This window comes from Salvia miltiorrhiza, chromosome 3, assembly GCF_028751815.1.
Source record: "Salvia miltiorrhiza cultivar Shanhuang (shh) chromosome 3, IMPLAD_Smil_shh, whole genome shotgun sequence".
Lineage (NCBI taxonomy): Eukaryota > Viridiplantae > Streptophyta > Magnoliopsida > Lamiales > Lamiaceae > Salvia > Salvia miltiorrhiza.
Genome location: NC_080389.1, coordinates 1,712,755 through 1,733,701, shown reverse-complemented (window position 1 = coordinate 1,733,701; position 20,947 = coordinate 1,712,755). Strand labels below are relative to the sequence as shown.

Here is a 20,947-nt window from a genome sequence, read left to right as displayed (position 1 = left end):
ATGTGGAAACTAATCTTAACTTAAGTGGAATAACTTAAGTGAAACCTTAATCTCATGACATTTCTTCTACGTTGTAACATATCTATGTTAAACGTTGCTATCTTATCATTCCTTACTTAAATCGATCAAGCGGAGCTTTCACGACTAACATTTCTAAAGTATCCTTGGGTAGTACTCAAACGGTTTGTAAGAGACTCATCATTCATATTGTACAGGCAGTGGACCTAACACGATAACAGAAAACTTTTCATTCATTTAATCATTTGTTTCTTTTGAAACTTTTAAACATATGGACAATAAATGCCCCTTTCATAAAATTTTTTCTTAAGCCGGAAAGATTAATGGAATCTGACTCGACCATAAATTCATTGATTCGTTAAGGGCTCGGGTAGTCCCAAACACGACATACATACATACATTGGTTATATGAGTTAAAGGTTCAAAATAACAATATGAAAGCGATAAGCAATTCATATAACATCATACATTGAAAGCGCGCACTTCTTAAAAACTTTGAAAGCATTTAAAATCATTGAAATTTTTTTTTAAGTCGTACCTTTTGTTGCGGCAGTGTGACGGCGAGCTGAGGGTCAACAAATTTTCTTAGAAGCCTAGAGGAACTATTCTAGACTCGACATTAGAAGCTTACGGTTATCAGAGACATGAAAGAAAACTTATGCTCTGATACCATTCTGTCACACCCCAATTCTTGAACGAATAAAATATAATCGAGGTGCGACTAAAATCATAGAAATAAATAAGGAAAGAACCTTGTGGGATTCAAATAATGGGATAAAAGTCGGGGAACAGCCTTTGAGTGAAGAAAGACAAAAATCAAGTGATCTTAATCAATCAACAACATTCTAAGCCTTAGGATCACAAGTTCGGTTTCATGCTTCCGATAACCAATGTTAATAACATAGAGCTAGAAGTTGAGAGTTTAAGCTCGATAAGAAACATAATTCAGAATTTAACATAAAAGTCTTAAGTTGGAGAAACAAAAGACAAATAAGAGCTAGTGCAACAGCGGAAGACAAAATACGGAGTTGAACTCTAGCCTCAGCTCTGCCCCGTCAGCACCGACCAATCAACCTGAAAATATTTGAAAGTAATTTTGGGCTAAGTACTAATGTACTTAGTGGGCTAGCATTTTTATAAACATTTCATAATCATAAGAGCAGTTTATCCAATTATACTTGACATGACTTAGAAGGTTTTAAATTGAAATAACTTCTAAGCATGTTAAAACATTTTATTATATTGCGCGCAATTGTCACACTCCCTTTCCGTTACTCGCTGTGATCCCGGACCTTTTAGCCACCAACGGATCTATTACTCCTGCTTTACTTGAACTGAGGGCGTAACCCAGTCAAGTTCCCATTTGGGACCCAATGCTCCGGAACACATCCCGTCGAGCATCCTTATAACGCCTCATACATGATTAGTGCCCGAATGGAGATCAACCCACCGAGTCAGCTAATAGGTGTACACAATTCTCAAATAACGTGTTAGGTCAAGAGAGAACCTCGATCGATTCATAGTTGCGAGCCTTAAACAGAGCAGAGTGCACAAAATATTTTATCGGATAAACAGTTTTCATTTCATTGAAACATTTAAGCTCAATAGCTAAATCATATATTTAGAAAATAAGCCCACCTGATTAGGCAATGCCTGTCGTTTAATCTTAACTCTGAATCGGTATAGCAGTGCTAATCCTCACGATCCACAAAGCCTACAAGAAATCTATAATCTTAATAGGTCTCATGAATCTAATCTTAAAGTCTTAGTGGGTGCACTTAACTACTATGATTCATCACGCCGGGTTTTCAAAATTTAATAGATTATAATTGAAAACTAAATTGCTGAGCTAAGGACACCAACAATATCCTTACTCAATTTTCTTGGGTAATTGGATTTAATGAAAATCAATTTAAATCATGAGTACTTTTATTTGCAAAAATGCATATGCAAATTTATTTCAGGCTTAATCATATAATAAGTAATCACACTTAACATATGCACATAATAATAATGTAATATTATTATGCAAATTATTCTTTAAAATAATTAATCAAACTAATGATAGTCAAATTAATTAAATTAGTATAGCTCAAATAAATTAATAGAAGGCAGCCCAAAATTTTAAATAAATAAGGGCCCAGCTAAAATTTGAAAATGGCCCAACATTCAAATTAAAATCGGCCCAAGCAAATAAAAAAAATGCAGCCCAAAACTAATTAACACTCGGCCCAAACACTCGGCCCAACCCTAGCCCAGCCCAAATTAAGCAAACCCCTCTTCTTCTTAAACACAACTCACGCACACACACCTCACACACACACGCACGGCGCAGCAGCAGCTGCTGCGCTTCCCTCTTCTTCTCCGGCTTCCATAGCCGCCGCCGGCCACGCCGCTCCCTGACTCCCTTCTCCCTCGTCTCCTACCAACGCCGCACCACCCTCTCACCTTTCTCTCGTCCCTCTCCCACGTAGCACACACACATCCGGAGACGCCTACACACGACGCACCACCTCCGGCCGCCGCCTCCCTCTGAAATCCGACGGCCGCAGCGGCTAGCAAAGCCAACCACCACCGCACGCCCAAAGCCGCCAATTGCCTCCCCCTTTCTCCTAACCTTCCGGCGAACAACCGCGAGAAGCCGTTGCTGCTCTCCCCTCTACTCTCGACCCCTGCCGACTCCACACACTCACCACCCTCTCGCTCCCTCTTCCTCTCTAGCTTCGACGGACAACAGCTGCCAGGCCGCCGCTGCCGTCGCCGAACTCCGACCCAGCCAACAGAACACACGCACCCTCGGCTTCACTCTCTCTCTCTCTCTACGCGCTCCGGCCAGACAGCAGCTCGGAGCCACCGCTGACCGCCGCCTGCCCTCTCTCCCCTTACTCGACTCTCCCCACAGCAAGCACACACTCAACATCAAGTCAACACAGCAACACACAAGTCCAGTTCATATAAATTCTTCATTTCTGTATCTTTTAATCTTTTCATCTATGTTACCAAATGTAAGAACAATATTCAGTATCTCTTTGTTTTATCTACAGTTGGTTTTATTCGTACTATGATGTTGAGCATGAATGAATAAGTAGAGGAATTGAAAGGTGAAACCTTTTTGTATGAATTCTGTTCGGTGGTTTCTGTAAAAATGGCAGATATTTGATGGTTTTCTCTGCATATGAAAGAAATCTGCTGATATTAGAAAATGAATGAGAAGATTGAGGCTTGAATAAACAAGAAGAATTCTTTACCGTAGAAGTTGTGTTGTTGTGGTAAGAAGAGAAGATGAATGAGGAGGATATTTTATAGGAGAAATGAAGCATGCGTGAAGGATTGAAGGATTGAAAAGAGGGAGGTGAGCATTGAAAAATTTACCCAAAATCCCTGAGATTAGGGGATTTTGTATGACTTGTAGGAGTGGGCGCATGGGTGAATAGTGTAGCAATTGTAGAGGCATGGTGAAACATACTGTTTATGGCTGTGGTACAAATGAGGAGGTTGGTGTGGGCTTTTGGGCTTTGGTATTTATAGAATATCATTTCAATAAAAAAAAAAAACTAAGGCCCAAATAAATATTTGTCAAAGCCCAACACATTTAAATAATTAAAGCCTGACATAAATTAAATCATGTAGTATTAAAAATAATATTAGCATATAGAATTAATCACATTCATATAATTCAATTTATGCAATGCACAAAAATTCAAAAGACTAAATTTTATAAAAGCTTTTGAAAATAATTTTGTTGGAATAAACTCATTTTCATTTCTCCGGCATAAATCATCTTAATCTAAGTTCAAAACAATTCTAAATTTAATATAAATAGGCGGGGTGTTACAATTTTTACGATCATCTTTTTGTTAATGATAGTTGATGGTCAGCATCTCTTCCTCTAGTGTGTTCTAAGCTTGCTTTTTATTCAAGTAAAAAAATTTATTAGACTTTTAAATATAATTGTTTTTATAGATTATTCAAATAACATTTTAGGCTTTAAAGATAAATTTTATATCATTTGTTTTCTATTTTATAATTCTAAACGACTTGAAAGCATGAAGTCATGTATTTATTTCAACTAAAAGTATTGGCTAATTTACCAATTAGTACTCTTATGTGTTTGTTCATGATTCTTTGTTCTCACGAAAAGATGTGATTCTCATAGAGTTATTCCCCATTGATCCTAACCCTATATATATATATATATATATATATATATATATATATATATATATAGGGTGTGGTTCTAGAGAAAACTACATTATTGGTAAGAACGGGAGAACCATCAAATCTAATGCATCCACTGTAAAAATTAATGCATTCGCTGTTAAAATTAATGCACTAAAAAAATTAAAAAAAAATGCTCCCTTCAGGATTCGAACCCAGGATCTGCATTCATCCAACAAGATGATGCATCCACCGTAGATCTTGATGATCGAATGGCTGAAAATGGTTCTCCGGTCTTCTTTTATTTATGGTTCTTTCTTGAACCTCTCCCTATATATATATATATATATATATATAGGGTGTGGTTATAATGAGAACCACACTTATCGTGAGAACATAAGAACCATTAAAATCAATGCATCTGCTATATAAATTAATGCATTCGCTATTAAATTTAATGCATCCGAAAATAATAAAAATTTTGCTCCCTTCAGGATTCGAACCCAGGATCTGCATTCATCCACCAAGATGATGCATCCACCGTAGATCTTGATGATCGAATGGCTTAAAATGGTTCTCCGTTCTAATTTTATTTAGTGGTTCTTATTTGAACCTCTCCCTATATATATATATATATATATATATATATATATATATATATAGGGTTAGGTTCAATGAAAAAGGCCTAAATGTATATAAGAAGAGAGAAGTAATCTCATCCGTTGATCTTATCTAATCTAACGGACATGATTTATTCACGCCATGATCAACGGATTTTTTCGTTGAACATTCGTGAACATATACAATATTTTTGGGGGTTCTGGGTTTCGACCCCCCATATGTTCAACGAAAAAATCCGTTGAACATGGCGTGAATAAATCATGTCCGTTAGATTAGATAAGATCAACGGATTAGATTACTTATCTCTTATCTCTTACATTTAGGCCTTCTTCATTGAACTTTAGCCTATATATATATATATATATATATATAGGAAGGGGTTCTAATAAAAACCTCTTTTAACATGAGAACTAGGAACCACATCTTAGCCTTTAAAAGTTAATATCTAACGGTGAGGATTAATTTCATTAATATCCGCCTAAAATGGGTTTGACTAGCATTAGTGTTCCGTTTTTTTTACTTTTTAATTAGGCTAAGGTTAAAGTTGTCTTTTAGTAATTATTTAATTAAACCTAGATTGCATAGTTAGTCGTGTGTCGCCTAAAATGTTTCTTCTCTTCGTTTTTTATCTTTTATTTTGTGTTATTAATTTTCTCTTTTTCTTTCCCCAAGTCTTCTTTATTCTTTCATACTATTAATATCCTATAATCTTAATATCAATTATTATTGAAGACAGTTGTAGTGTAATTTTTCACGATGAGCACTCAAGGTATTTATTAATTTAGTTTTATTCTAAGTTTTAGTTGATTAATTTCATTGATTTATTTTCGAATTTAAAAAAAAAATGATTTAAATGTTGATTTGATTAAAATGCATAGATTTTTATGCTTAGATGTTTGATTTGGTTTTACTTGATTTGAAATTGAGATATGCCGATTGTGTTATTTTTTGTAAAATTTAGTAGATGAATGATACATGTTGATTTGCATAGATGAAAGATGGTGATGCATTGATTTATTTTCGATTTTTTTGAAAAAAATGATTTAAATGTTGATTTGATTAAAATGCATAGATTTTTATGCTTAGATGTTTGATTTGGTTTTACTTGATTTGAAATTGAGATATGACGATTGTGTTATTTTTTGTAAAATTTAGTAGATGAATGATAAATGTTGATTTGCATAGATGAAAGATGGTGATGCATTGATTTATTTTCGAATTTTTTGAAAAAAATGATTTAAATGTTGATTAGATTAAAATGCATAGATTTTTATGCTTAGATGTTTGATTTGGTTTTACTTGATGTGAAATTGAGATATGCCGATTGTGTTATTTTTTGTAAAATTTAGTAGATGAATGATAAATGTTGATTTGCATAGATGAAAGATGGTGATGCATAGATTTATTTTCGAATTTTTTGCAAAAAATTATTTAAATGTTGATTTGATTAAAATGCATAGATTTTTATGCTTAGATGTTTGATTTGGTTTTAATTGATGTGAAATTGAGATATGCCGATTGTTTTTATTTACGAAAATTTAGTAGTTGAATGATACATGTTGATTTGCATAGATGAAAGATGGTGATGCATAGATGTTGAATTGTGTTTCATAGTTATCATTTTGTTTGATTTGCATAGGTGGTATTGATTATGATGCATAGATTTTTTCACCGTTTTAAACTCTTAATATTATGTATATGCATAGATTGTCATGCATAGATATTTGATTTGCATAGGTGTAAATAAGTATTAATTTTAATTGCATATTTTTTTATTTTAAATGCTCCAATTCGAATTAATAACAAAAATGCCAGGATTTATTTACGAATATTTGATTATTTTATTCAGATTCTGTTCATCTTGATTTGGAGACTACGAATGTTGAATATTTTTATGTGCCTCAATGCGATGATACATTGAAACCTACAATTGGGCAGAAATTTGATACTCTTGAAGATGGTGTGAGTTTTTACCGTGCATACGCAAGTGCATGTGGATTCACTATCCGTAAGAGTATGCAAAAAAAAGCAAAAGATGGTAGTGGTGTTATTGTTTTACGATATATGGTGTGTACGCATGAAGGTTCAAAAGAAGATGTTAAAGTGAAACATGTTGACCAAGGTGCAAAGAAACAAAAGAGAAAGCGTGCGTCTTGTAGGGTGCATTGTATGGCTCGTGTTGGTTATCGATTCGTAGCTGGGATTGGCTATGAGATTTATAAATTCATTGAAGGTCACACGCATAAGTTGGCTTCTGAAGGGTATCAGCATTTATTGAAAGTTCATAGGAATATTGATTATGGGCATCAATTTTTTATGGCTAAATGTTTTAAGGCTAATATAGGTGCAGTTCGTTCCTTCAAGATTTATTCTGAGTTAGTAGGTGGTGTGGATGATGCTGGGTGCAGGAAGATTGACTTTAAAAATCATTCGCGTGATGTGAAGTCATGGGCCAATGGAGTTGATGTCCAAATATTAATTGAAAAGTTTAAGCGAAAGCGTTCTGCAAATAGTGGTTTTTTTTTTTAGTATGATGTTGATGAGTCAAACAAGTTGACTAGACTATTTTGGGCAGATGTTGTATCAATTGAGAACTATAAAATTTTTGGACATGCAATATCATTTGATGCAACGTATAACACGATCAGGTATTATTTTATTTTATTTTTAAAATATATACATTCCATATTAAATTTCATACTATGTTCATTATAGTTTCATTTAAATGTTTCGCAGGTATATTTTGATCTTCACTCCCTTCACAGGTAAAGACGATCACGGAAGGTGTGTTACTTTTGGAGCTGGATTGATTTCACGTGAGGATGAAGAATCATATTCTTGGATTCTGTCAACTTTTGTGAAGTGCATGGGATCGCAGCCTACTATGATAATTACGGATCAAGATCTTGGTATGAGAGCAGCTATTGCGAAGGTTCTTACTTCTTCTCGTCATCGTTTCTGTATGTGGCATATAACTATGAAAATGGTGGAAAAGTTGTCTGTGCCTTTAAGGGATGATCCTGATTTTAAATTGAGATTTGATGAAGTTGTTTGGAGTGATGCATATGAGCCTTGTGAGTTTGAAGATAAATGGAATGCTCTCATTGAGGAATTCAATTTGGTGGGTCATAAGTGGTTTGATGAAATGTTTCGTTTAAGAAGCTTTTGGATTCCTGCATTCTTTCGTGATTTGCACATGAGTGCTTTGTTCAGAACAACATCGTTGTCTGAAAGTGAGAATAGCTTTTTCAAACGTCACTTAAATAAGCATGCAAGTTTAAGTGAGCTGTATGTGTTGTTTGAGACGGCTATTGAAACTCAACGTCATGATCATGATGCATTAACTTTGGCGGATGAGACATGTTTCCCTGAGTTACGTACAATATTGGATATTGAGAAGCATGCTGCTCCTGTGTATACTAATACTATTTTCCTAGAGGTTAAAAAAGAAATCCAATATGCATCTGCATTTTGTACTATACCTAAATGCATAGATGGCACTGAGGGACACATATATGATGTGGATGAAGATGCAAGGTATTTTTAAGGTACATCACAATATTGAGGATGATTACTTGTCGTGCTCATGCAAGTACTTTGTTAGAAATGGCTTGTTGTGTAAACATATGTTTGCAGTTGCACGCAATTTGAAGTTGAAAGAAATACCGGAAAAATACATTGTTTACAGATGGACAAGGAATGCATCGTCAATTTTCAAACAGGTAGGCCAAAATCGGTTTGGTTCAGCAACTAATAATTGTGAAGCAAATACGGATGGTTTGGTTTCTTTGGCTTTGAATTGCATTGGACTTGTGGATGGTAATGTTGAAGCGATTCAATCTTTGAGGAAGATGTTGCAAGATTTTTTAGATGAACAATCCAAAAAATCATGTAATGCATCGTCATCTTCTTTTAAAGAAAGATTGATTGAGAATTTCTATGGTTCATCATTGCCGTCTGTTGTTACTGTGTTCCCTCCGGATGTTGCAAAAACTAAAGGAAGTTGTAGTAGGAAGAAATCACGCTTAGAAGCAGAAGCGAAGCGTGCACAGAAGCCTAAGAGACTATGCAAGAAGTGCAATACATTGGGGTATCATGATTCAAGGAATTGTGATAAAGTTAATGCGAAGAACAAAAATGTCAGTGACAGTGATGCTTGAAATGGTTTTTTAATTAGATTAGATTCATGTTTTGCGTTTAATTTGTTTTGGAGTTTTTGTTTGAATTGTGACTACTAAGATTTTTATTATTCATTTTTTTGAATTGGTTTTTTTTCAATATGCATATCAATTGATTCATGAATATGCACAGATATATGATTGTATTGCATAGATGTTTATTATTTGATGCTTCAAAGCCAAAATTATTACGTTTTTTTGTTTTGGTTTTATTTTGCATCTTATGAGATAATTGGTGCATGGATGTTCAATGTTGATGCATATTTGTTTAAATTATTCATTGTAATTTATAAAGGTAATTATTTAGTTATTGCTGATGCATATTTGTTAAAATTATTCACGTTTTCTGTTATTTTTATTATATTGCATGGATGATGGTGGTCGTTGTATAGATGTTATATAGTACTTTGGTTCTAATAAATTGATGAATATAAAAAATGAAATAAATGAATATGCACTAGATGTTTATTATTTGATGATTCAAAGCCAAAATTATTATGATTTTTTTTTTTGGTATTATTTTGCATCTTAGGTTATAATTGGTGTATGGATGTTGAATGTTGATTCATATTTGTCAAAATTATTCATTTTATATGTTATTTTTATTATATTGCATGGATGATGGTGCTTGTTGCATAGATATTATATAGTACTTTGCTTCTAATAAATTGATGAGTAGAAAGAATGAAATAAATGAATATGCACAAATATATGCGTTTATTGCATAGATGTTTATTATTTGATGATTCAAAGCCAAAATTATTATGATTTTTTTTTTGGTATTATTTTGCATCTTAGGTGATAATTTGTGCATAGATGTTGAATGTTGATGCATATGTGTCAAAATTATTCATTTTATATGTTATTTTTATTATATTGCATGGATGATGGTGATTGTTGCATAGATATTATATAGTACTTTGATTCTAATAAATTAATGAGTAGAAAGAATGAAATAAATGAATGAAACTAGTATTGGACGCTTTGGAAAATGTGCAATTATTAATACTATTTCTAATAAGTGCATACTATTAGTCAATCACTTTGAGTAGGAAAATATAGTGTGTCGATAATGAATTAAAGTACCATTAATTATTTAATCTCTTAGGCTAAAATTCTCCTTGATCTTCTATTCATCATATGCGAATTAATAAATATTTATTGTATGAAATTAAAACCAACAATGCACTACAAACGTCAGAACAATAAGTAAAACAAGTTGTGCTTCATAAACAAATTCAAAAATAGATCTAAATGATAATAAAATTGTTTAACCCCTTGTACATCATATGTAATCATATGATGAAAGAAAATTTGTTTCAACATAGTGTATTATTCAAACCTTAACTCAACCAAATATCTTTTCCATCTTCTCATCTGGAACGGACAAGAAATTTTGATAATATGTACATGCACCCCTCATTACATCATCTTTGACGTAGTTATTTGTCCATCCAATCATAGTTGCACAGTATCTTGTACGAAGCCTAATCAAATGCCTTTCTGGATTTGTGGGAAGTCCACATACCCAATTGCACGGTGTCTCTCCCATATAAGTTTCAATGTGGCGCATGAGATATATACCGTTGGCTTCCATGCAACTTTTGTTACCTCACTTTATATGGACAACAAATTTCTTTGCCTTCAACATCTTCATTTTTTTCATTGGATCTCCATGTAGGTGCAAGTATTCTCCAAGTACATTTGCCTACATAATTAAACAATCAAAATTATATACCATACCAGGTCACCAATAAGTAAATAATTACCTTTATCAATTAAAATTATATAACATACCAGGTGATCGACAATAACGCCATATTTTTCTAGACGACATTCTTCCTTTGACACATTTGTGCTATCAAAAACAAATATTCGCCCTCTCTTCACATCGAATGTTAATGCATAGAATTTCATTCCATCGTACACAGGGAATACAAACTGTATTTACATATTTAAACAAAAACAACCACAACTGTTAATAAAACTTATATATAACATCTACTAAATAGTGATAATGAGTTGATGAAACGTATAAGATCTATTCTCGATATTGAAGTATGGTCATATTGTGACAGCTCCGATGACATTGTCTCAAAGAAAAATTCTGACCTCTTATTTTGTGGATGTGCATGAACAAACAGGGTTTCCTACAATATTATATAAATACATATTTAAATTTGTATTTAATAAGATTCATACTATAAGAAATTTTAAAATCAACTTACATAGAGTTTGGTCGTAGCAAAAAAACGTGCATCAGAGTCAGTTGCACGGAATATCTCCAATTTGTTGAGCATGTAAGTCCATGCATTAACAATACTTGTTGACACCATCTTTCCTTTGCTCAAAGTCATCATGTCAGAACGCGTGAGTTCATGTCCATCACATGCAAACAACACTTCATTACTGTAAACAAAAGCAATACTACATATTAACAAATATTGTTAACAAATATTTAATACCATAAGTAAATACCAAATCATTCAGTCAAATTTATATATGATCATAGTGGGTGCAATTGTATACTAATATGTTATAGGAATCTTATTTATAAATAACTTATTTCATACCCGATGTCTTTGGTGTTATAAAGTGCAAACAACCCTAAACGAATCTCCTCTTTTGAAAGCTTCTTAGTTGTATTCACTTGTCTAATCATGTACGGTGACTTTATAATGCTTGTTGATTTCATGTAACACCCCGCCTATTTATATTAAATTTAGAATTATTTTGAATTTAGATTAAGATGATTCACGCCGGATATAAAGAAAATGAATTTATTTTAATTCCAACAAAAGTGATTTAAAAAAAAAAAACATTTGTAAATTTAGTTATTAAATTTATGTGCGTCGCATATTTATTTAATTTAGCATTCAAAACATTTTCACGTGTTTTTAGTCAGCAAACCCTGAAGAATTATTACAGTTTTCATAGTACAACCCGGAAGATTTTTATTTTATTTTATTTTACTTCCACTACTCCCACCCATTTTTTTTTTTAAGCTTTCATCTTCCATCTTTTCCACCTCCATGATTAACATCACCATCAAAAGCCTTCCTTTACACATCCTTTTCCACCTCCATAATTAACATCACTACACCCACACCCACCTAACATCCCACTCACACTTCACACGATACTTTGCCCCCCACCAAAATAAACTTTAGCCATAATACTCATTCCCTTCCACTCACTATTTCTCCTACATACCAAGGAACTAAGTGCAGAGCTACACCCACAGAAGTTCAGCTATACCACACGGACATCCCTATCACTTCACTCATTCTGAAAATTTTCATTTGCTCACCAAGATCATTTCGACAGAATCCAGCACACAAGTAAGATTTTAAATCAGTTTCTTTACATTCGTCCCTATGAATAAGAGCCTTCATTTAAATGGTATTCATATCTATGAACCTTCTTTTCCAGCAAACAAACAGGATCAACACTCACTGAAATTTCTCACAAGGTAGCCATTTGATTTCTTTTACCTCTGCTCATAAATCGAACTTCAAGCTGCAAGCTTGTTCAAAGCTATATACAATTTGATATACACACAGCAACACATTCAAGCATTTCAATAGTATGACTTTCATTATTACATATACATACATGAAAGCATGATTTATTGAAAAGAAAAGAAAGACAAAGATTTTATTTTCAAGCTTTAACCGTGTGTGTGTGTGTTGGGTTGAGTTGAGCGGTGCCGGGATGGCGGCGTGCTCGCTGTCGGTCATCCGGCCGTGTAAGAGGAAGAGGACGCTGGTGAGAACAGAGGGAGGCCGCGGCACGGCGGTTTTGCCCGCTGCTGTCGGGCCGTCGATCCAGAGAGAGTCGGAGTCGGCGGCGGTAGTGGCTTCTCGCTGCTATTGCCGGAGTTCCAGAGGGAGGATCGGAGTTCGAGAGGGAGGAGCGGTGGTGGCTGGGGCTGCTATCGCCGGAGGTGGAACCGCGGGGGTTGAGCTTTCAGAGGGAGGCTAGAGCTCGGCGGCCTTGGCTGCTGTCGCTCAGCCACTGTCAGAGAAAGAGAGCTGGTGGCGGCAGCTCGTCGCTGCTGCTCCTCCGGCGAGTCTCCGCGGCGGCGGACTTCCGATGTGAAGAGAGAAAGAGAGAGGTCGGTGGGGAGTGAGAGATGAAGGTAGAAGGCGAGAGATGGGAGAGAGGGGAGTCAAGGGACGGCGGAGGCGGCGTTGCTACCGCCGCCGGAAAAGATGGAGAGGAGGGGAGAGGGTGCTGTTACATGTGTGTGTGAGTGTGACCGAGAGAGAGAGAGTGAGATTAGTTGTTTGTGTGTGTGTATTATGCGGCTGGGGGGGAGAAGAAGGGGGGGAGGGAGTGTGGGCTAGGGCTTGGTGAGGGTTGGGCTTTGGGGTTGGGTTTGAGTGATGGGCTTGGTAGTGGGCCGATTTTAATTAGAGTGGGCTCGAGTTGTGGGCCGATTTTAATTAGAGTGGGCTCGAGTCATGGGCCGATTTTTATGAGTATTTGGACCGAGATTTTATTTATTTTTGTTTCAGTTGGGCTATTAATTAATAAATTTGTTGGGCCTTATTTTATTTAAGGATTTTGAATTGCCTTCAATTAATTAAATTGGGCTTTCTTATTTTTAATTAATTGAACTATTATTAGTTTGATTAATTTATTTAAAGGATAATTTTCATAATAATATTATATTATTATTATGTGCATATTTTAAGTAATTACTTATTATATGTTAAGCATGACATGATTTGCATTATATTTTGCAATAAGAATATTTATGATTTAATTGGTTTTATTATAATTTCAATTATTAAAGAAAGATGAGTAAGAATATTGTTGGTGTTCTTAACTCAAGAGAAATATTTTCAATTATTTATTCATTAAATTTTGAAAACCCGGCTAAGTGAATCATAGAATATTAAGCACTTCACTATGACTTAAGATTAGATTCAGGAGACCTATTAAGATTATAGATTTCTTGTAGGCTTTGTGGATCGTGAGGACTAGCACTGCTATACCAATTCAGAGTTAAGAATAAACGACAGGCTTTGCCTATTCAGGTGGGCTTATTTTCCAAATGTATGATTTAGCTATTGAGCTTAAATATTTCAATGAAATGAAAACTGTTTATCCAATAAATATTTTTGTGCACTCTGCTCTGTTTAAGGCTCGCATAAGTTAATCGATCGAGGTTCTCTTATGACCTAACACGTTGTTTGAGAATTGTGTACACCTATTAGCTGACTCGGTGGGTTGATCTCCATCGGGCACTAATCATGTATGAGGCGTTATAAGGGTGCTCGACGGGATGTGTTCCGGAGCATTGGGTCCCAAATGGGAGCTTGGCTGGGTTACGCCCTCAGTCCAAGTAAAGCAGGAGTAATGGATCCGTCGGTGGCTAAAAGGTCCGGGATCACAGCGAGTAACGGAAAGGGAGTGTGACAATTGCGCGCAATATAATAAAATGTTTTAACATGCTTAGAAGTTATTTTTGTTTTAAAACCTTCTAAGTCATGTAAAGTATAATTGGATAAACTGCTCTTATGATTATGAAATATTTATAAAAATGCTAGCCCACTAAGTACATTAGTACTTAGCCCAAAATTTCTTTCAAATGTTTTCAGGTTGATTGGTCGGTGCTGACGGGGCAGAGCTGAGGCTAGGGTTCAACTCCGTATTTTGTCTTCCGCTGTTGCACTAGCTCTTATTTGTCTTTTATTTCTCCAACTTAAGACTTTTATGTTAAATTCTGAATTATGTTTCTTATCGAGCTTAAACTCTCAACTTCTAGCTCTATGTTATTAACGTTGGTTATCGGAAGCATGAAACCGAACTTGTGATCCTAAGGCTTAGAATGTTGTTGATTGACTAATATCACTTGATTTTTGTCTTTCTTCACTCAAAGGGCGTTCCCCGACTTTTTATCCTATTATTTGAATCCCACAAGGTTCTTTCCTTGTTTATTTCTATGATTTTAGTCGCATCTCGATTATAGTTTATTCCTTCAAGAATTGGGGTGTGACAGAATGGTATCAGAGCCTAAGTTTTCTTTCATGTCTCTGATAACCGTAAGCTTCTAATGTCGAGTCTAGAATAGTACCTCTAGGCTTCTAAGAAAATTTGTTGACCCTCAGCTCGCCGTCACACTGCCGCAACAAAAGGTACGACTTAAAAATTTCAATGATTTTAAATGCTTTCAAAGTTTTTAAGAAGTGCGCGTTTTCAATGTATGATGTTATATGAATTGCTTATCGCTTTCATATTGTTATTTTGAGCCTTTAACTCATATAACCAATGTATGTATGTATGTCGTGTTTGGGACTATCCGAGCCCTTAACGAATCAATGAATTTATGGTCGAGTTAGATTTCATTAATGTTTCCGGATTAAGAAAATTTTTATGAAAGGGGCATTTATTGTCCATATGTTTAAAGGTTTCAAAAGAAACAAATGATTAAATGAATGAAAAGTTTTATGTTATCGTGTTAGGTCCACTGCCTGTACGATATGAATGATGAGTCTCTTACAAATCGTTTGAGTACTACCCAAGGATACTTTAGAAATGTTAGTCGTGAAAGCTCCGCTTGATCGATTTAAGTAAGGAATGATAAGATAGCAACGTTTAACATAGATATGTTACAACGTAGAAGAAATGTCATGAGATTAAGGTTTCACTTAAGTTATTCCACTTAAGTTTAGATTAGTTTCCACGTAGAACTAGTCTTTCACATGGTTACACTATAGAAGCGATATATCTCGTGTATATCTATATATGTATGTATGTATGTATGTATGCCGAATGAGTCTCTTCGTCTACTGATTCTCGTCCGTCAATCAGAATGGAAGGTGCACCAAGAGGACGTGGTAGAGGGCGCGGACGTGGCCGTGGGCGCGGTAGGGGATTTGTACCCGAAGAGCCTATTCCACAAGTAGCACCAAATCGCACAGCCGAGGAAAAGTTTCGCAAGGAAAAACCTCCAACGTTTGATGGATTGGGCGAACCTGCGGATGCCGAGAAATGGGTTAGGGCAATAGAACGGATCTTCAACTACATCCGTTGTGACGATGAGGATAAAGTGGCATGCGCAACTTATCAGTTGGTGGACGAAGCTGACTTTTGGTGGGAGTCAGTGAGGCGGACTATGACTGACGAACAGTGGGAGAATTTCACATGGGAAGAATTCAAGGCTGAATTGTATGAGAAGTATATACCAGGATGTTACCGACAAAAGAAACAGAACGAGTTTTGGAATTTGAGACAGAAAACGGGAACTGTGACCGAGTATGATAGAGCCTTCAATCAGCTATCAAGATATGCTCCGACGTTGGTGGACAGCGATGAGAAACGCGCAGAGAAGTTCAGAAACGGACTGCATCACGAGATAGCGATTTCCCTAGCAAGTCAAGGGGGTCTCACCTACGCGCAGACATTGAGTAGAGCCCTCACTATTGAGTCATTGTTGCCAAGGGAGAAAGGAAAATCCCCCGAACAGTTTGGATTTGTACCATCTCAAGATGGTAGTAAGGGAAAGAGAAAATGGAATGAAGGGACTGGTGGAAACATTGGAAATGGGAAGAAACCATGGACGGCAAATCAAAATCAGAATCAACATCAGAACCCACAACCTCAAGCAATAGTTCAAACTCCTTGCCCAAAATGTCAAAAACTCCATCCGGGAGAATGTCTGAAAGGAATGAACGTCTGCTATAACTGCGGAGAGGCCGGGCATTATGTCTCGACATGCCCAAAGAAGGGAGGAGGAGCACCCCAACAACAAAATCCTGGAAACCAACAACGACAAAACCAAGGTCCTAGAGGAAATCAGAACCAACCACGATACGCTAGGGCCTATGCCCTTAACCAACACCGAGCAGCAGGAGATCACGGAAACCTGGCAGGTACGATTAATGTTTTCGACATGTCGATTATAGCTCTATTCAATATTGGAGTATCCTATTCTTCCATTTCATATGTTGCTTGTAAGAAATTAGAATTTACGTTATAATCGTCCGTAACAACGTTAGAAGTTAGTACAACTGACGATGAAAGACTGCTACTAAGGACGTCACCGCGAACTCAGAGCTCGATATAGGCGCCGAAACATTTTGACATACTTACATGTTATTCTTATGATAGAAATTGACGCAATCCTCGAATTGGTTGACTTACTCAAGTCAGCGCCACGATACTTTTAACAAGAGAAAGATCCCTCTTCAATCTTCAGGAGAGGACGAGACAAGTTTCCACGACATAACGACGTACCAGAGTTTGAGGAAAATTTTCTAGTTTGCTAAACGATGTCGCGCTGTTAGGGAATTAAGTACGTATATGATTTAGTGCCGCACAAGAGTTGAGTGGAATGAAAGTCTAGTATCCAAACTAGATGACCCAGATATGCCATTTCGAGGACGAAATTTTTATAAGGAGGGAGGAATGTAACACCCCGCCTATTTATATTAAATTTAGAATTATTTTGAATTTAGATTAAGATGATTCACGCCGGATATAAAGAAAATGAATTTATTTTAATTCCAACAAAAGTGATTTAAAAAAAAAAACATTTGTAAATTTAGTTATTAAATTTATGTGCGTCGCATATTTATTTAATTTAGCATTCAAAACATTTTCACGTGTTTTTAGTCAGCAAACCCTGAAGAATTATTACAGTTTTCATAGTACAACCCGGAAGATTTTTATTTTATTTTATTTTACTTCCACTACTCCCACCCATTTTTTTTTTTAAGCTTTCATCTTCCATCTTTTCCACCTCCATGATTAACATCACCATCAAAAGCCTTCCTTTACACATCCTTTTCCACCTCCATAATTAACATCACTACACCCACACCCACCTAACATCCCACTCACACTTCACACGATACTTTGCCCCCCACCAAAATAAACTTTAGCCATAATACTCATTCCCTTCCACTCACTATTTCTCCTACATACCAAGGAACTAAGTGCAGAGCTACACCCACAGAAGTTCAGCTATACCACACGGACATCCCTATCACTTCACTCATTCTGAAAATTTTCATTTGCTCACCAAGATCATTTCGACAGAATCCAGCACACAAGTAAGATTTTAAATCAGTTTCTTTACATTCGTCCCTATGAATAAGAGCCTTCATTTAAATGGTATTCATATCTATGAACCTTCTTTTCCAGCAAACAAACAGGATCAACACTCACTGAAATTTCTCACAAGGTAGCCATTTGATTTCTTTTACCTCTGCTCATAAATCGAACTTCAAGCTGCAAGCTTGTTCAAAGCTATATACAATTTGATATACACACAACAACACATTCAAGCATTTCAATAGTATGACTTTCATTATTACATATACATACATGAAAGCATGATTTATTGAAAAGAAAAGAAAGACAAAGATTTTATTTTCAAGCTTTAACCGTGTGTGTGTGTGTTGGGTTGAGTTGAGCGGTGCCGGGATGGCGGCGTGCTCGCTGTCGGTCATCCGGCCGTGTAAGAGGAAGAGGACGCTGGTGAGAACAGAGGGAGGCCGCGGCACGGCGGTTTTGCCCGCTGCTGTCGGGCCGTCGATCCAGAGAGAGTCGGAGTCGGCGGCGGTAGTGGCTTCTCGCTGCTATTGCCGGAGTTCCAGAGGGAGGATCGGAGTTCGAGAGGGAGGAGCGGTGGTGGCTGGGGCTGCTATCGCCGGAGGTGGAACCGCGGGGGTTGAGCTTTCAGAGGGAGGCTAGAGCTCGGCGGCCTTGGTTGCTGTCGCTCAGCCACTGTCAGAGAAAGAGAGCTGGTGGCGGCAGCTCGTCGCTGCTGCTCCTCCGGCGAGTCTCCGCGGCGGCGGACTTCCGATGTGAAGAGAGAAAGAGAGAGGTCGGTGGGGAGTGAGAGATGAAGGTAGAAGGCGAGAGATGGGAGAGAGGGGAGTCAAGGGACGGCGGAGGCGGCGTTGCTACCGCCGCCGGAAAAGATGGAGATGAGGGGAGAGGGTGCTGTTACATGTGTGTGTGAGTGTGACCGAGAGAGAGAGAGTGAGATTAGTTGTTTGTGTGTGTGTATTATGCGGCTGGGGGGGGAGAAGAAGGGGGGGAGGGAGTGTGGGCTAGGGCTTGGTGAGGGTTGGGCTTTGGGGTTGGGTTTGAGTGATGGGCTTGGTAGTGGGCCGATTTTAATTAGAGTGGGCTCGAGTTGTGGGCCGATTTTAATTAGAGTGGGCTCGAGTCATGGGCCGATTTTTATGAGTATTTGGACCGAGATTTTATTTATTTTTGTTTCAGTTGGGCTATTAATTAATAAATTTGTTGGGCCTTATTTTATTTAAGGATTTTGAATTGCCTTCAATTAATTAAATTGGGCTTTCTTATTTTTAATTAATTGAACTATTATTAGTTTGATTAATTTATTTAAAGGATAATTTTCATAATAATATTATATTATTATTATGTGCATATTTTAAGTAATTACTTATTATATGTTAAGCATGACATGATTTGCATTATATTTTGCAATAAGAATATTTATGATTTAATTGGTTTTATTATAATTTCAATTATTAAAGAAAGATGAGTAAGAATATTGTTGGTGTTCTTAACTCAAGAGAAATATTTTCAATTATTTATTCATTAAATTTTGAAAACCCGGCTAAGTGAATCATAGAATATTAAGCACTTCACTATGACTTAAGATTAGATTCAGGAGACCTATTAAGATTATAGATTTCTTGTAGGCTTTGTGGATCGTGAGGACTAGCACTGCTATACCAATTCAGAGTTAAGAATAAACGACAGGCTTTGCCTATTCAGGTGGGCTTATTTTCCAAATGTATGATTTAGCTATTGAGCTTAAATATTTCAATGAAATGAAAACTGTTTATCCAATAAATATTTTTGTGCACTCTGCTCTGTTTAAGGCTCGCATAAGTTAATCGATCGAGGTTCTCTTATGACCTAACACGTTGTTTGAGAATTGTGTACACCTATTAGCTGACTCGGTGGGTTGATCTCCATCGGGCACTAATCATGTATGAGGCGTTATAAGGGTGCTCGACGGGATGTGTTCCGGAGCATTGGGTCCCAAATGGGAGCTTGGCTGGGTTACGCCCTCAGTCCAAGTAAAGCAGGAGTAATGGATCCGTCGGTGGCTAAAAGGTCCGGGATCACAGCGAGTAACGGAAAGGGAGTGTGACAATTGCGCGCAATATAATAAAATGTTTTAACATGCTTAGAAGTTATTTTTGTTTTAAAACCTTCTAAGTCATGTAAAGTATAATTGGATAAACTGCTCTTATGATTATGAAATATTTATAAAAATGCTAGCCCACTAAGTACATTAGTACTTAGCCCAAAATTTCTTTCAAATGTTTTCAGGTTGATTGGTCGGTGCTGACGGGGCAGAGCTGAGGCTAGGGTTCAACTCCGTATTTTGTCTTCCGCTGTTGCACTAGCTCTTATTTGTCTTTTATTTCTCCAACTTAAGACTTTTATGTTAAATTCTGAATTATGTTTCTTATCGAGCTTAAACTCTCAACTTCTAGCTCTATGTTATTAACGTTGGTTATCGGAAGCATGAAACCGAACTTGTGATCCTAAGGCTTAGAATGTTGTTGATTGACTAATATCACTTGATTTTTGTCTTTCTTCACTCAAAGGGCGTTCCCCGACTTTTTATCCTATTATTTGAATCCCACAAGGTTCTTTCCTTGTTTATTTCTATGATTTTAGTCGCATCTCGATTATAGTTTATTCCTTCACGAATTGGGGTGTGACATTTCAACACTTCTGTGGGTCTACATTGTGGTTTTCCATACGCCACCAATTGTGTTGAGACCTGCATAAAATAAATATATTGTTCCAAAATTATGCCAATAATAAAAATATGCATCTACAAAACAAATATGTATAATAATTTTAATAAATTGTTTTAATTACCAATTCTTTTGTGTTTGCATCGCAATTCTCTTTATCAGTCAGCAACAACGTCGCAGGTGTATTTGGAACCTTCTTTT

At 36.3% G+C, this 20,947-nt stretch overlaps 2 protein-coding genes across 2 annotated transcripts; both read left to right on the top strand.

Moving 5' to 3' along the window:
- The first annotated feature begins 6,861 nt into the window (after positions 1-6,861).
- On the top strand, positions 6,862-8,957 carry LOC131015762 (protein FAR1-RELATED SEQUENCE 5-like). The gene is made up of 5 exons (XM_057944188.1): positions 6,862-7,312; positions 7,373-7,445; positions 7,534-8,334; positions 8,434-8,519; positions 8,629-8,957. Exons 1-5 carry the CDS (start codon positions 6,862-6,864, stop codon positions 8,955-8,957), a joined length of 1,740 nt encoding a protein of 579 aa, XP_057800171.1.
- A 4,544-nt stretch (positions 8,958-13,501) lies between these two features.
- Positions 13,502-20,548, top strand: LOC131015761 (uncharacterized). The gene is made up of 3 exons (XM_057944187.1): positions 13,502-14,020; positions 15,798-16,858; positions 20,310-20,548. Exons 2-3 carry the CDS (start codon positions 15,799-15,801, stop codon positions 20,312-20,314), a joined length of 1,065 nt encoding a protein of 354 aa, XP_057800170.1. The 5' UTR covers positions 13,502-14,020; position 15,798; the 3' UTR covers positions 20,315-20,548.
- Positions 20,549-20,947: the final 399 nt, after the last annotated feature.